Genomic DNA, 15,573 nt, shown 5'->3' with positions numbered 1-15,573 from the left:
TGGGTGTGTAGACTTGTACAGGCTTGTAGGGAAGATCAATTATCGGGAATCATCTATCCGGAATTTTGGACAGTGGATTACGGAGTACAATTGGGCTGATTTTAACTCTACCGATAATCCTGATGAGATGGTAGAAATTTTACAAACGACTCTTATGATGAAATACAAACGATGCTTTCAAGAGATGGTGATGAAGCGGAAACCGAGGGACAAACCCTGGTTCAACGACAATCTTTGCCGTTTAATAATGCAACAGGCCGCTGCACATGATATCGGTGATTTTGTTTGATACCGTCAACGAAGGAACATAGTTCAGCGTCATATCAGAAAAGCTAAGGTATCTTACTTTCAGAAAAAAGCCGAACACCTTAAAAGATCAGAGCCTGGAAAATGGCATAGACAGATCAGATTATTGACCGTAATGAAGAAGTAGTCCTATAATCTTGCTTTTGTTGACCAATCTCCTCACCAGCTGGCTAATGATGTTAACAAGCATTTTTCCTACATCTGTACTATGTTACCTCCGCTGGACCTTGCAACTCTGACAGCTTATCTTCTGTCTGCTCTGCCTCCACCAACAATCCAGCAACACGAGGTTTACTCTCGTCTTAGACGTCTCAACGCATCTAAGGCACCTCATCCCAGTGATGTACCTCGTTCTGGTGAATTTTGTTCCAGGTTCTGGTGAATGATGCGGCTGTAACAACAGAGTATCGTTGGAAATATGTGGATGACTTGAGCCTGGTTGAAGTGTTGAACAGAACTCAGTAAAGTTCGATGCAAACCCATGTTGATGCACTTGGTGATTGGTGTTGCCTTAACGATGTTAGGCCGGAGCCGGAGAAATGTAAGATTATGCAAATATCTTTTCTTCAGAATTTTCCACCACAATTAAACGTCGTCATTGATAACATCGCTCTGCAAAGAGTTCAATTGCTCACTCTCCTTGGTGTTATAATCCAATCTGTTCTGAAGTTGAATAGTCAAATCCAGCAGATGGTATCTCGTGCTGCTCGACAACTCTTCGTTCTTTGTACCTTAAAAACATTCCATGTGAGTGCCCCCGATCTTGTTGAAATATACAAAGTGTACATTCTCCCTTTGCTGGAGTTCGGTGTGCATGTGTGGGGTTCTGTGTGCCCGTGTGGGGTTCTGTGTGCCCGTGTGGGGTTCTGTGTGCCCGTGTGGGGTTCTGTGTGCCCGTGTGGGGTTCTGTGTGCCCGTGTGGGGTTCTGTGTGCCCGTGTGGGGTTCTGTGTGCCCGTGTGGGGTTCTGTGTGCCCGTATGGGGTTCTGTGTGCCCGTGTGGGGTTCTGTGTGCCCGTGTGGGGTTCTGTGTGCCCGTGTGGGGTTCTGTGTGCCCGTGTGGGGTTCTGTGTGCCCGTGTGGGGTTCTGTGTGCCCGTGTGGGGTTCTGTGTGCCCGTGTGGGTTTCTGTGTGCCCGTGTGGGGTTCTGTGTGCCCGTGTGGGGTTCTGTGTGCCCGTGTGGGGTTCTGTGTGCCCCTGTGTGGTTCTGTGTGCCCGTGTCGTGTTCTGTGTGCCCGTGTGGGGTTCTGTGTGCCCGAGTGGGGTTCTGCATCATAAGGGCTCAGAGTGATGAGATTGAACGACTCCAGATGCCCTCCGTTTTATTGCGTACCCATCTATTCAGTCCTATGCTCAACAACTTCGTAATTTTGGTACAAAGTTGTTGAGCGAACGCAGGAATGAGCTTCCCTTGCGTTTTGGTCTTGGTCTTTTAAAATGTGATCGTCACCGTGACATTCTTCCTCCTACCCGACAATCTGTGTCTCGATATACAGACTTGGCATTTAATATGGAATTTTTTTTTTTCTTGACTTGGGTTTACTTTCTGAACTCGGTATATCAATCTGGTGAGTTTCTTTTACGCTTCGGTGATTTCTTTGTTAAAAGAACCATGTCACTGATTGTCTGTCTCAGCAAGAAGTCAATAACAGGATTGTATCACAGGTGGCCTGACAAAATGTACGGACAGGTACATTTGACGATTGGATTCACAATCGGTTATATAAGGGTTGTTGCGTTCTGTATTAGTGGAAAACAACTGCTGCACATCTACAAAAGTTATTGCCGCTTCCCCTGGAGATGGTCCGTCAACTCGACAATGCTGTTTGTCATTTAGTGGTGGCTTTACGAAATTCCGGCATGAAACAGTGTGCTATTGCTTGGCAGTATGGCATCACTCAAGGTCAGGTGTCAAAGATCCTGAAACGAAATGCTCAGAGGGGTGTCCCTACTCCAATACCGAGGCCAGGATGTCCCCGCAGAACCACAAGGAGGGATGATCGCCAGCTGCACCGGTTAGTCCGCAATGGCCGTACCAAGTCAGCTAATCGGCTTGGGGCTGAGTGGCAGCAACTGACAAATGTGCCTGTATCCAGAAGGCTAGTCAACCAACGACTGGTTCAAGCAGGCTATCGTGCCAGGCGTCCCCTGAGAAAGCCACGCCTGACCAGACAACACCGCCAGCGCCGATTGCAGTGGGCCAGAGAGCACCGTCAATGGCAGCCAGGACACTGGAATCACGTGATCTTCAGTGACGAGTCTAGATTTCTGGTCTATCGTCAAGATGGCCACGTCCGAGTGCGCAGAAAAGTGCATGAAGCCTACAACAAAGATTGTATAGTGCCAAGAGTCCAAGCTGGAGGTGGTGGGGTGACAGTTTGGGCTGCTTTTCATGCAGGGGGCAAAACTGACCTGGTTGTTCTGAATGGAAACCTGGACCAGTTCAAGTACAGGGCCATTCTGGAAGAAACATTGCTTCCATTTGCTCGTGCAGCCTTTCGAGGAAACTTTGTCTTCCAAGATGACAATGCACGGCCTCATCGTGCTCGCATGATCCAACACTTTCTTGCTGACTGTGGTGTAGAGCAAATGGAGTGGCCTGCCATGTCCCCGGATATGAATCCGATAGAGAACTTGTGGGCAGAATTAACGCGTCAAATCGACCACTTGGACCAGCAGCCGACCTCTGTGCGTGAATTGCAGCAGACTATTGTCACTGCATGGCAAGCGATTCCTGTCCAAACCTTGGCAAATCTCGTGAACAGCATGCCTCGACGTGTACATGCTCTCCTGAATGCTCGTGGGGGTTACACGAAGTACTGAACTGTAATTTTACTGTCCGTAATCCCAGTCGTAATTTAACTTTTGTTTTTGTTAAAAAATTTTTTGGCTAATGTGCAAAATAAAGAGATACTTCTGGAAAACGTACAGAAGTTTAACACAGTACTGTCCATGAATTGAGTTCGATATCAGTTTACATCACTTTCAAGGATCAATTTATTTGTTTCGAAATGTCAAATGTGGTTTTTGTTTCTTTTAAAGGTCACATTAACAAAATCTGGAATAATTTCAACATAATTCCAATGAACTTTTGGTTCTAAGACACCTTGAAAAGTAAGTTCACCCCCACAACAAAAAAATTCCATATTAAATGCCAAGTCTGTAATATGCAACTCAGGAATGTTCAACATCTTGACCTACCTTGATGCACGGTAAGACTCAGAGATACAAGAATTCAACAATTCCTTTTTTGATTGAAATGCTTAATTCTGTTTTGTAGACGCATAAAATCAATTGCATTCATTCATTCATTCATATCTGTTTGTTGATCTTCTTAAGTTTTCTGCTATTTTAGGTTATTTTGTTGGTATAATTTGTTATATTTTTTATTGTTGTTTGATTAGGTATGTTTGTTTATTCCTTTTACTTATTTTGATATTTTGATTGATGTAATTTTATATGATTATTATTATTATTTTTATATACATTTGTAAGTTTTATGAAATACTTTTATTATTGTAAACTTGACAAATTTCAGTCTTCGAACTACCTTGTCCAGTGTTTAATTATTTCAATAAACCGAAATGAATGAATGAATCAAGGGAACTCTTTTTTTTTTTTAAACCCGACAATGGCTGTTATACACTTACGTATGCTGAACATGTTCTAAGGATATAACTAGTATGTATAAACTAAATCAAATTACCCCTAAGCCATATCTGTAACAGTATGTTACCATGGCATGGTCATGTTTGGCTGGCAGGATATCCACAAGGTAAGCACACTCACCTCTGTAGCAGCCTAAGGTAAACCTGGGTTTGAATCTGGGCCCAGCAGTAAACTGTCACCCTCGTGTTTTCCAAGCAGGACAATTTTGGATGGTCGTTAACCTGGGTGTCCTGATGTTGAATACACAGGGATCTTTCACATCCACTAGCGTTGGTTGGTGGACATTAAATATACCACAGCGTCCTTTGCAAAGAGTCCTTTCCAAATTCCTGTGTTGACCTACAGGGGGACTTCATCAGCTGCACAATAGTGATCCCCGCAATGATCCAAACCAGAAGCCAAGTGCTGCACATAATTGGATTGGATTGGATGATCAAGTTGATCACTTGCAGTCAAGTTGATATTTGATGACAGAGTATTCAAATTGTTGTGATGCAGCTTTTTTTTTTCTTTTTTTTTAAAAATCCGCCTCGACAATAGACTTCTCACTTTATAGCTGCTTTTAGAAATTACTGGTACCTTTTCAACTGCTAAATCCATTTTTGTGGGACCAGTCATCCTTGGATAAATGGCAACTGCAGTACGAATTTAATCAATTATAAGCTAATGACTGTCCAGAAGTTTTCTTTAGCTGGTGTTTACTTAGCAGCATTTTCAACAACGAAGCTTTCAACGCACAAAGGGAAGTTTCACACAAAACAAAACAATATTCAACTACTTTCTTGTTTAATGTTTATGTTAACAAAAGCCATCGTTGATCGCTCCGACTCCTGTTGCGACTGATTATTTTAGAGCTCCTGCGGATGCCCGTTCATCAAATACAAATACCATCTCATTCATGTACTCATGATTTTTTTCACATTTCCTACTAAATACTGCATTTTGTAGACAGATACATACGTTTTTTTTAAATCAGACCGTGAGTCTCTTTTTTAATGGGTGTATTTTAGATGTAAGTAGTATTATTCACAGGGAAGCATGGAATTCCTTCTTTTATTCACCAACTGCTGTTTATTCGTCTTAGGAAAATGCCAATTGGCTATTTGTATGTACATCAGCAGTATACTTAATGAGAAGACATTGATGCTTTATTTGAGAAGACATTGCCACCCTTTTTGGGGGTTGTAGCACCTGATAAAGGTGTTCTGGTATAACCAGTTATTGATGCAATGACGTCGACAAAGAACATCATTAAAAAGACTCCACCGGATGGGAAGTTATGTGAAGAAAAACCTCCCAATAGGTAGCCTTTTAATTTGATGCTTTATTCTTTCAATTAAGTACCCAGTGTGTACCCCGGTTTAGAATAGGTACACCGTATCCCTGCGTGTCGTAAGAGGCGACTAAAAGGGTTGGCGTCAGGAAGGGCATCAGGCCATAAAAACATTGTCTCAAAAAGAGAATCATGACAATTACAACTACATATGGACAGGGTACAGCCCGAAGTACCCCGTGGTGGACCCCACTCCCTCTCGTCAAAACTCAAGGTGGGGAAACCGATCGAAGCAAGGGTGGAAATCATTCCATTTATGATGACGAAACGTCTGATGCCCGACGTGGAGATCGGTTTCTGAGGTTTGGGACATGGAATGTAAGGACAACGACAGGGAGATCAGGAGATGTGGTGGAAGTATTGGTCAGATGAAGAGTGGACATATGTTGTGTGCAGGAGACGAGATGGAAGGGAAGTGGTGTGAGAATGGTGAAGGGTAGGCAGGGACAGAAATACAAGTTTGTGTGGCAAGGGTGCCCAGAAGGCGTGAATGGTGTTGGTGTCCTGTTTTCTGAGGAGTTTGTAGACAATGTGGTGAGTGTGACAAGAGTGAGTGAAAGGTTGATGATGGTGAAAATGATGATTGGAAAGCTCTTGGTGAACGTCATCTCGGGATATGCTCCGCAGGTCGGTCGGAGCGATGAAGAGAAGGACAGGTTCTGGTGTGCAATAGAGAAGCTGATGGAAAACGTGAAAGATGAGGAAGTTGTTGTGGTAGGAGGAGACCTAAATGGACATGTGGGAAGGAGTATGGACGGTTTTGAGGGAGTTCATGGGGGTTACGGATATGGTGTGAGAAATGGAGAAGGTGAAAGGATTTTGGAGTTTGCTGATGGAGCTGATTTGTTGATTTGTAATACTCAGTTCCAGAAAGAGGATAATAAGCTTGTTACATACACGTCAGGTGGGTCGACGACAACCGTTGACTACCTGATGGTGCGTAGGCGAGATCGGGGGCACCTCCGGGACACAAAGGTGATCCCAGGGGAGGAGGCTGTTTCACAGCACCACTTGGTTGTCTGCGAAATAAGGGTGAAAGGTGCGAGGAGAGCTCGGCGGGTAAGTACCAACCGAGAATGAAGGTGTGGAGGTTGAAAGAGGTGACAGTAAGGGAGGCATTAAAAGAGAGGCTGAATATGGTAGAGGATGATGTGGTTGAGCTTGAAAGTGGTTGGATGTCACTGAAAGATAGTCTGTTGTGAGCCTTTGGTGAGATATGTGGATGGACAAAAGGACCACCGAGGCATTCGGAAACATGGTGGTGGGATGATGAAGTTGGAAAGAAGATTGCCGAGAAGAGGAAGAAGTTCAAGGAGTGGCAGAAGGCGAAGGGTATGGGGGCAGAAAAGGCAGAGCATGAAAGTTATAAGGCAGCCAAGAAGGCTGCAAAGAAAGAAGTAGCAAAGGCGCAGGAAGCATGGAGGAAAATGTTCGGACTTGGATTTGGAAGAGGGTCAGAGAGCGGTATTCAGGATTGCAAAGCAGATAGCGAAAGAGAGGTGTGATGTGATGGGGGTGAGTTGCTTGAAGGATGAAGTGGGACAAATCGTTGTGGACCCAGATGGAATTAAAGGAAGATGGAAGACATTTATGGAAATACTGTTGAATGCAGAGAATGAATGGGATGGCAACATGGAGAGTAACCCAGTTTTAGGCCCGGCAGAGAAGATAACTGAAAAGGAAGTTGAGGAAGCGATAACAGCAATGAAGAGTAGAAAAGCGGGCGGGCCGACGGGAGTTGTGGGAGATATGTTGAAGGCAGCGGGAAATTGGGGTGAGGAGAATGACAGAGATCTGCAATCTGGTGGTGAAAGAAGGCCGCATTCCAGTGGATTGGGAACTGAGTACCCTCGTCCCTCTATACAAGGGGAACGGTGACCCTCTGGACTGTGGCTCGTATCGAGCGATAAAGTTATTGGAGCATGGAATGAAGGTATTGGAAAGGGTGTTGGAGAGGAGGAAAAGGAAGAAAGTGAAGATTAACGGAATGCAGTTTGGATTTATGCCAGGAAGAGGAACGACAGACGCGCTTTTTATTGTGAGGCAGTTGCAGGAGAAGTACATGGAGAAAAGGAAGAAATTGTTTCTTGGGTTTGTTGATCTGGAGAAAGCATTTGATAGGGTTCCATGTGAAGTAGTGACATGGGCATTGAGGAAGTTAGGAGTGGAGGAATGGTTGATCAGAGTAGTCATGGCAATGTACAAAAGAGTGTGCACAGCTGTAAGGACGAAGGATGGGAACAGTGGTGAGTTTGAGGTGAAGGTGGGAGTGCATCAGGGGTCGGTACTAAGTCCACTACTATTTGTAGCTGTGATGGAGGTGCTGGCTCGGAACGTAAAGGAGGGTTTACCATGGGATTTGTTGTATGCAGATGATCTGGTGTTGATTGCAGAAAGTATGGATGGACTGAAGGAGAAGATGAACAAGTGGAAGGAATGTATGGAGACAAAAGGTCTGAAGGTGAATATCGGAAAAACGAAGGTGATGGCAAGTGGTAAAGCATGTGGTGAGGTGGAAAGAACTGGGAAGTGGCCGTGTGCTGTGTGCAGGAAGGGTGTCGGAGTGAACTCCATTCAATGTACAATGTGCGCTGAGTGGGTTCATCAAAAATGTAGTGGTTTGAGAGGGTCATTAACCAGTGTGGCAGCTACATTCAAGTGTAAGGTGTGCACAGAGGGAGCTGCAGATGGAGGAAATGTTGAGTTGGATCTTGGAGATGGCGTGAAGCTGGAAGGTGTGAAAACATTTTGTTACCTAGGAGACATGCTGAATGGAGAAGGTTGATTAGACTCGGCAACGGTTGCTCGAGTGAGATGTGCATGGGATAAGTTTCGGCAACTGAGTGGCGTGCTGACGAGGAGGGGAGTGTCGTTGTAGCTGCAGGGAAAGGTGTATGCTGCATGTGTGAGAAGTGTTATGATTTATGGGAGCGAGACATGGGTAATGAACGTAGAGCAGCAACGAAGGCTGGAAAGGGTGGAAATGCGAATGGTTCCGTGGATGTGTGGAGCATCGTTGAGAGAGAGGAAGACAAATTATGAATTGCGAAAGATGATGGGAATAGAGCCTGTGATTGATGCTGTGAAGAGAAACAGGTTGAGATGGTTTGGTCATGTGTTGAGGAAGGATGAAAGTGACTGGTTGAAGAGTGGTGGAAATGAATGTAGAAGGATGTAGAGGACGGGGAAGACCAAGAAAGACTTGGCTAAAGATGGTCGAAGAAGAAATGCGGGCAAGGGGATGCAGAAAATAGGGCAAAATGGAGAAGATTTTCATGGGACCACAAGGCTAACCCCTGCTCTTGCAGGGAAAATGGCTTTAAAATGTCTGTTGTATTCTTTCAATATTAACTATCCTTTTGCCTTAATTTACTGCTGAAATTTTCCTTTTTTTGGCGTGCACAATGACTCGAGAGTCAAAGATGTAAGCTCCTAATTTAGGACCAACAGGTGTAATTTGTTCAGAGAGTTGGTCAGATCATTATTGGTACAGAGAGTCAGCACCGAGCAGTTCAGAGAGCAAGGAGCTCCAAGACGAGTCAGCACTGAGTATCGAGTTTGTCGGACGAGAGACGTCCCATGGAGTCCAACGAGTGGACGCCGCAGATCCAGAGAGATAGACGAGACACATTCAGGCCAGACAAAGTGCATCTACTGAGAGGCTTCGGGATCTGGGTGCGATATCGCCAAACATGTCTCTTCCCACCAAAAGCCTCTCCACCTTCCGATGCCGTTAGAAATTTGATGCAAAGCCCTCATTAAGGAGGTTGTAAAGTTGTGGTGTGTTTCCCCCAGGATTTTATGCTCTGCCCAGTCCTTTTTAAATGCAGAAATTGCCGTAAGCAACAGATCTAGTTGGAGTTTCTGCACGTCGAAAAATGAAGCAAAGATCTGCCTTCCCAGCAGACAATCCAGATAGCTTTCTCTGAGGACAATTCGTCGCTAAATTTCTAATCGTTCCGGTGGAATATTTGGCCACGTGTCCACCTCTTGTTCTACCATTACAATATATACATATGTATAGTTTAATTACCTGGAAAACTTTCAATAATCTCAATTGTAGAAGAGATTTTGCTATCGTGAAATAGTTGGGTAATATGGAAATCCTTCACTTCCTATTATAAAAACTTGTTTTTCTGAAGCTGTGCTGCATCAACCATCATCACTTCTTGTCACCTGACCATCTGGCTTGTTGGCAAATGGTTAGATTGGTATCTGCTTGGATGCATGTCATATACTACGTGCCTGCTCCACTATTCAATATTAATTGGACTCAATCTCCTCAAATGGTGACTGACATCATATTGTGTTCATGCATTGATCATGGAGTCCAATTGTGGGTAACTATACCAGCCAATCAAGAAACACAGCAAGGAGCAAGAATCTGAAAGTGGAAAATGGTATAAGGTGAAATTATACCTTATGCAATGTTGGAAGAGGTATCGAGTCTCAAACTACATATGTTGAGTCACATCCAATGTTCATGACATACCAGATTTACCCCAATTGAAGGGTTTCTACAGTTTTGCTTTCAAATTGATCAGGTTTGATTGACCTTTTTTTTTCCTGGTGATGTCATGATTATATGAATCAGCGCTTTTTAAACATGGACTTTTCAAACATGAGGTTAATTTTTGGGTGTGTGTGTCACCTGTGCAGGATTTACGAGAGGAGTGTGTACGATTGAGAACTCGCGTTGGTGATTTGGAGCAACAAAATCACACCCTAAGCATCCTGTTCCAGCAGAAGCTTTGCCTACCAACATCAACAGGTCTACAGGTGAGATGCAACAACATACAGTTATTCCAATTTCGAATTTATACCATCACAAGATGGTAGAGAGTAGATGGTTTTGTCCTCCCAGGACCCAAAGTATCCACTGTCTTTTTCTAGGATCATGTTTCAAGGACCGAGATGTGAGGGTTTTCCTGTTCTCATATTGTCTTGCATTCCAATTGTCTTAAACTCAAAAAATCCTGTTAATTCTGATAACGCTGCACCAGCTTCCCCACCTGCTGCTAATGCTGTAGTTCCTTTTCTGCATCACATTTTGACTCTTACCTGGCATGCCCTGATCCCTGTGTCAGCTCCAGATGAAATGCATTTGATAAGAAAATTGCTACTATGAGTTACAGTGCTTTAGCTTTCTTGGATTCTGGTTGTGGTTGACACGTTGAGGCAGTGTAGTGTCGTGTGAAGGCAATTGTTGTGATCAATTGAAGGGTGCCGCATTGCAGTCTGTCTTGCAAGATTGCAATGGTGTTCCGGGCCTTATGCAATATGACTCTCTACCGACGACTTTGGAGCATTCTGGATGTTTAAAGGACTGCCATGACTTAAATTCCAGACATGAAACTCACAGTGCCATTATAATGCACAGTCTTCCTTGATCCTTGCTGCAAAGTTGATTTTCTAAACAGGAGCTTTGAAAGGTGGCTAAAGCTATCGATTTATCATCCGTGCACTTTCCTTTGCCACTCGTACTCCACAGCAAGAGAGAGCTGCTTTCTGGGTAATCTTCTGCGGGACATCAGAATAATGGTGGACGTTTCCACAAAGAAGGATTGCAATTTGGCTGTTTATTTTCACAGTTTTTTTGGTGACCTAAAAGATGCAGTAATTACCGGGAACTTGATAATTGGTGTAAATGCAAATGCAATATCAAATGGAAAGAGCAATCGGAGATTGCAGACCCTCGCCAGCACGTGTTTTCATTGGTTTTGAAGGCTTTTGTGTTGAAACAAATATGGCGGCCGAACCACGTGACCGATGACGTCATCATTTTTTTTTTTCCAACAATTTATCCCTAAATGATGCTCAATAAATTTCATCTTCAATGGATGAAGTTTTGTACTTGTCGTATTATGACGTCATAATGGAGCCACCTATGACATCATTAACATTTTATTCCTCATGGAGAGTTCTTCACAATAAGCCATGTCTCAATTTTTTATATGCAGCGCTTTCGGAGATAAAGAGGTGCAATGTTTTTCAGTTTTTCCAAGATGGCGCCCATACCACATGACTGATGACATCATAATTATCATTGCAGGTGGTGTTGCACCGATGGTGAAAATCTCCTGTCAATCGGACTAACGGTTACAGAGACAATCATATTTATTCTGTGTGAACAAACAAACAAACAGACAAATGAAAAATCGGTCAGAGACCGAGGACTTGCCGGAATGTACTTTTTTATCGGCCATTTGGATCATGTTTTTCGGTTTTTGCCAAGATGGCGGCCGAACCACGTGACTGATGATGTCATCATTATTTGTTTTCTAAACTAATTTATTCCTAGATTATGCTCAAGAAATTTCATCTTGATTGGATGAAGTTTTGTACTTGTCGAACTATGACATCATAATGGAGGCACCTATGATGTCATCATTAACATATTTTATTCCCCACGGAGAACTCTTTACAATGAGCCATGTCTCAATTTTTTTCTATTCAGCACTTTCAGAGAAAAAGAGGTGCAAAGTTTTTCGGTTTTTCCAATATGGCGGCCGAACCACGTGACCGATGACGTCATCATTAATTTTTTTCTCCACCAGTTTACGCCAACATGGCGCTCAAGAAATTGCATCTTGATTGGATGAAGTTTTGTATTTGTCGAATTATGACGTCATAATGGAGGCCTTGGGCCGAGAGAGTTTAAAATTGGGCAGTCTATTCCAGGGCAAGACAAATATGTGTGTAAAGTATGGCGATGCTATGTGTAACGATGTAGACGTAGTACTGCGCACAAACAGACAGACAAACCAACCAACCAACATACTTGCTTGAATCTTTTCCGGCAAGTAATAAACAAGACCGAAAGTCTAACAGCGGCGCAGCCGGGCTTGTAAAATATTATAAACCACAAACACATATGATTAGCTTTTTAAACAGTCGCAAATGCTGATTATAACTTTAAACAAAGAAATTTGGAGAAATCCAGATAAATCCGTGAGGTAAGTTTTACTTACAGAACTAAGGGAAGATCTACTGTAATCTAGATTATACCCTACAAGGGTTGGATACATACCATTTGTTGGAAGAGACGTAACGCCGATGCTTTCGATATTTGATGGTCATTTGAACAATCGTTCTGTTTGTGTTTCACATTGAATGAAAAACGTAGAGGTGGGGCATGGCGATTGTGATATATGACAGGTTCGACGATATGTTCGGCATGAACGAAATTGGAATCAAAATGGCAGTGTGTGTGGAGAGTCCGCCGCCGTAATGACATCAGACGTAATCACATCACCCTGTCATGTGACCAGATCCTCAGCTCTGATTGGTATACGTTTGAGTGGACATACATACATACAGACGGACAAACACTGTTCTAGACGGCTTTGCCCTGTGGGCTATGCCGTAAAAATTACTCATAGAGTGACACTTGGCAAAACAGAACAAAGTAGAATGGCACCCAGTAGAGCATCCTTTTGACCTCAAAAACCAATTAGTCGTTGAATTCAGTGACCTGATATGCAAATCGTCTTCAAAGTTTCAGTTAATCGGATGAAAATTGACAATTTTAGAAACTTGCCCTATGTTGACCTTTTGGCCTATATTGACCTCAAAAATAGTTGGGGGTTGGTTTCAGTTAGCTGATATGAAAATCCTATTCAATTTTCAAGTCAATCGGATGAAAATTGAGGATTTTAGAAATTCTAAATTGTTGTTGACCTTTGGCCTATGTTGACCTTTTGGCCTATGATGATCTCAAAAATAGTTGGTGGTTGAATTCAGTTAACTGAGACGTAAATCCCATTCAATTTTCAAGTCAATCGGATGAAAATTGAGGATTTTAGAAATTAGAAATTGTTGTTGACCTTTGGCCTATGCTGATTTCCAAAATAGTTGGTGGTTGAATTCAGATAGCTTATATGAAAATCCTATTCAAATTCCAAGTCAATCGGATGAAAATTGAGGACTTTAGAAATTCGAAATAAATTGGTTGACCTTTGGCCTATGTTGACCTTGTGACCTATGATCTCAAAAATAGTTGGTGGTCGAATTCAGTTAGCTGATATGAAAATCATATTCAATTTTCAAGTCAATCGGATGAAAATTGAGGATTTTAGGCGTTTGGAAAAAGTGGTTGACTTTTGACCTATGTTGTTCTTTGGACCTTTGGACCTCAACTTTGTCGGACAACAAACGCTACAATTTGGTGAAGTTTTGTGAAGATCGGTTTAAAATTGTGACCTATAGGCAAGTATAAGTGGGCAGACATACAATCACACACACAAACAAACACACAAACCTCTTAGCTCTTACACGAGCCTCGATCTTGTATACAAAAATGGTTTTTTTTTTAAAATTTAACCGGAGTGATCAGCATACTTGTCAAAAAAAATGTTTTTTGCCAAGTAACAAACTGACTCAAATGCAATACCCTCTCAGGTGAGGGGAACTCGTAAGCATCTGAAAATGCAAAGCCTGTCCACGTCCGCTTTGTATTCAGATTTCTTCTTCCGTATGCTAAACATGATTAAAATAGCTCAAAAATACAAAAAAATTGACGATTTCAGGTGATCTTGACCTTTTGACCTCAAATGCAATAATTTCAAGTCAATCGTACAAAAATTTATGATTTTATGCAACCTTAACCTTTAACCTTTTGATCTAAAACAAAAAACAATCAGCTTCTAACGTTTGATTGGTGAACCAATTCAGAGACTTAATATGAAAATTATTAAAATTTCAGGTCAATCGAGTGAAAAATGTTTATTTTATGCAACCATGACCTTTGACCTTTTGATATAAAAAAACAAAAACCGATTGGCTTCTAGCCTTTGATTGGTGAACCAATTCAGTGACAAAATATGCAACTTCTTAAAACTTCAGGTCAATTGGATGAAAATTTATGATTTCAGGTGGCGCTGACATTTGACCTTTTGACAAAATTATTAATTTGCCTTCTCCATATTACGGCTTTGTTGAAAATTTGATGACAAAACTCAAATGGTAAAAAAGGTTACGGCCCAAACAGACTGATCAGTGATCACACACACGCACGCGCGCGCACACATACACACACACACACACACACACACACACACACACACACACACACACACACACACACACACACACACATACACACACACACACAAGTGATTGAAAAACCCTGTCTTCTGCTGCACGGTGACTGGCTAATAATTTGGACTGATTTATAGAAATTAGCAAAAAATATTGGCTATAATGCTCGAGGGTGCATCCTAGAATAATTGGAATCTTAGACAGCATGTGACATGTGACGGTCACAAGCAATGCCCGTTTTTAGCAACCTTCCAAACATGCACACTGCAGCCAAATGGCTCCTTGAGAAAGGGCATCAGATGACGTTTTTGACGTAAATTAGACGACATTGCTGAAAGCTAAAAGTGAAGACAGTGGCAATGGCAGAACGGTCATCCCAACCCAGGACAATCTGCACCAGGCCCTATCGGGCAGACTTGTCAAGCTGACTTTTGATGGTTCTTGCTCAAGTCCAGCTCACCTTTGTTGAGGTAAGATACTCCAGGTATCATGCAAGTACAACGCCAACGTATTTGTATGAAAGTAGTTAATTTCCAGGCACTGATCTGACCTTGCAGGTTTCTTGGGTTTATTTTGTTTACAACGAGATTGCAAAGGGAGGGAGAGAGACAAACACAGAAAACATGAGAGGAGGCCATGATTTGGGTCATCATGCTAATGCTGTTGTTGTTTGGGTTACTGTTAGGATTATGGTAACCCTAACCATAATATCCACTTCCCATTAATTTAATTTATCAGCGTATAGTTTTCTATGTACTAAGCACTAACTAAATCATGATTATTATTATTAACTTAATCTAAATTATTATTATTATTAACTCTTGCCTTCCCTGACCTTTAGCCATCCACCCTTCCCCAACTCTACCAGATGTTGACATGTTCTTCCAGCAACTTTTAATGAGCCCAGTTCATCCTTATGGGTGGGACGTCTCTTTTTAGCTCAACCTCTCTATGTCCACATTTCTTACCAACTTGAATTTGTTTGTCCCTTTCTGTCCTCCATCCATTGCTTCAATGTTGCAACTCACCACAATCTTCATGCCATCTCCCACTTCCATTTATGATTTTTTTTCCCCCCCTTAACCTCCACCATTTTATGGAAGGCCATGTTTTTGAATGTCTATAAATTTTGTTCCCTTCTGCCCTTTTGTATCAATCAAAAACCCCTCAACCTCTATTCTTAAGCTTGTTCATGAGACTTGACTTTGTATTAACAGAGAAAAGTCC

The 15,573-nt window shown here is 42.4% G+C and overlaps 1 protein-coding gene across 4 annotated transcripts in view; it reads left to right on the top strand.

The window, feature by feature from the left end:
* Positions 1 to 15,573, top strand: part of LOC137431166 (uncharacterized) — an 808,282-nt gene that overhangs the window by 602,960 nt on the left and 189,749 nt on the right. For all 4 annotated transcript variants that reach the window (XM_078781584.1, XM_078781583.1, XM_078781585.1 and 1 more), the window contains one exon: positions 9,967 to 10,086. In XM_078781584.1, the coding sequence (XP_078637710.1) occupies positions 9,967 to 10,086 (120 nt within the window). The remainder of the gene's footprint in view (positions 1 to 9,966; positions 10,087 to 15,573) is intronic.

Source organism: Myxine glutinosa, chromosome 7, assembly GCF_964187855.1.
Source record: "Myxine glutinosa chromosome 7, kmMyxGlut1.1, whole genome shotgun sequence".
NCBI classification, from domain to species: domain Eukaryota; kingdom Metazoa; phylum Chordata; class Myxini; order Myxiniformes; family Myxinidae; genus Myxine; species Myxine glutinosa.
Note: the sequence above shows the minus strand (reverse complement) of the source record. Positions and strands in the feature narration are given on the sequence as shown.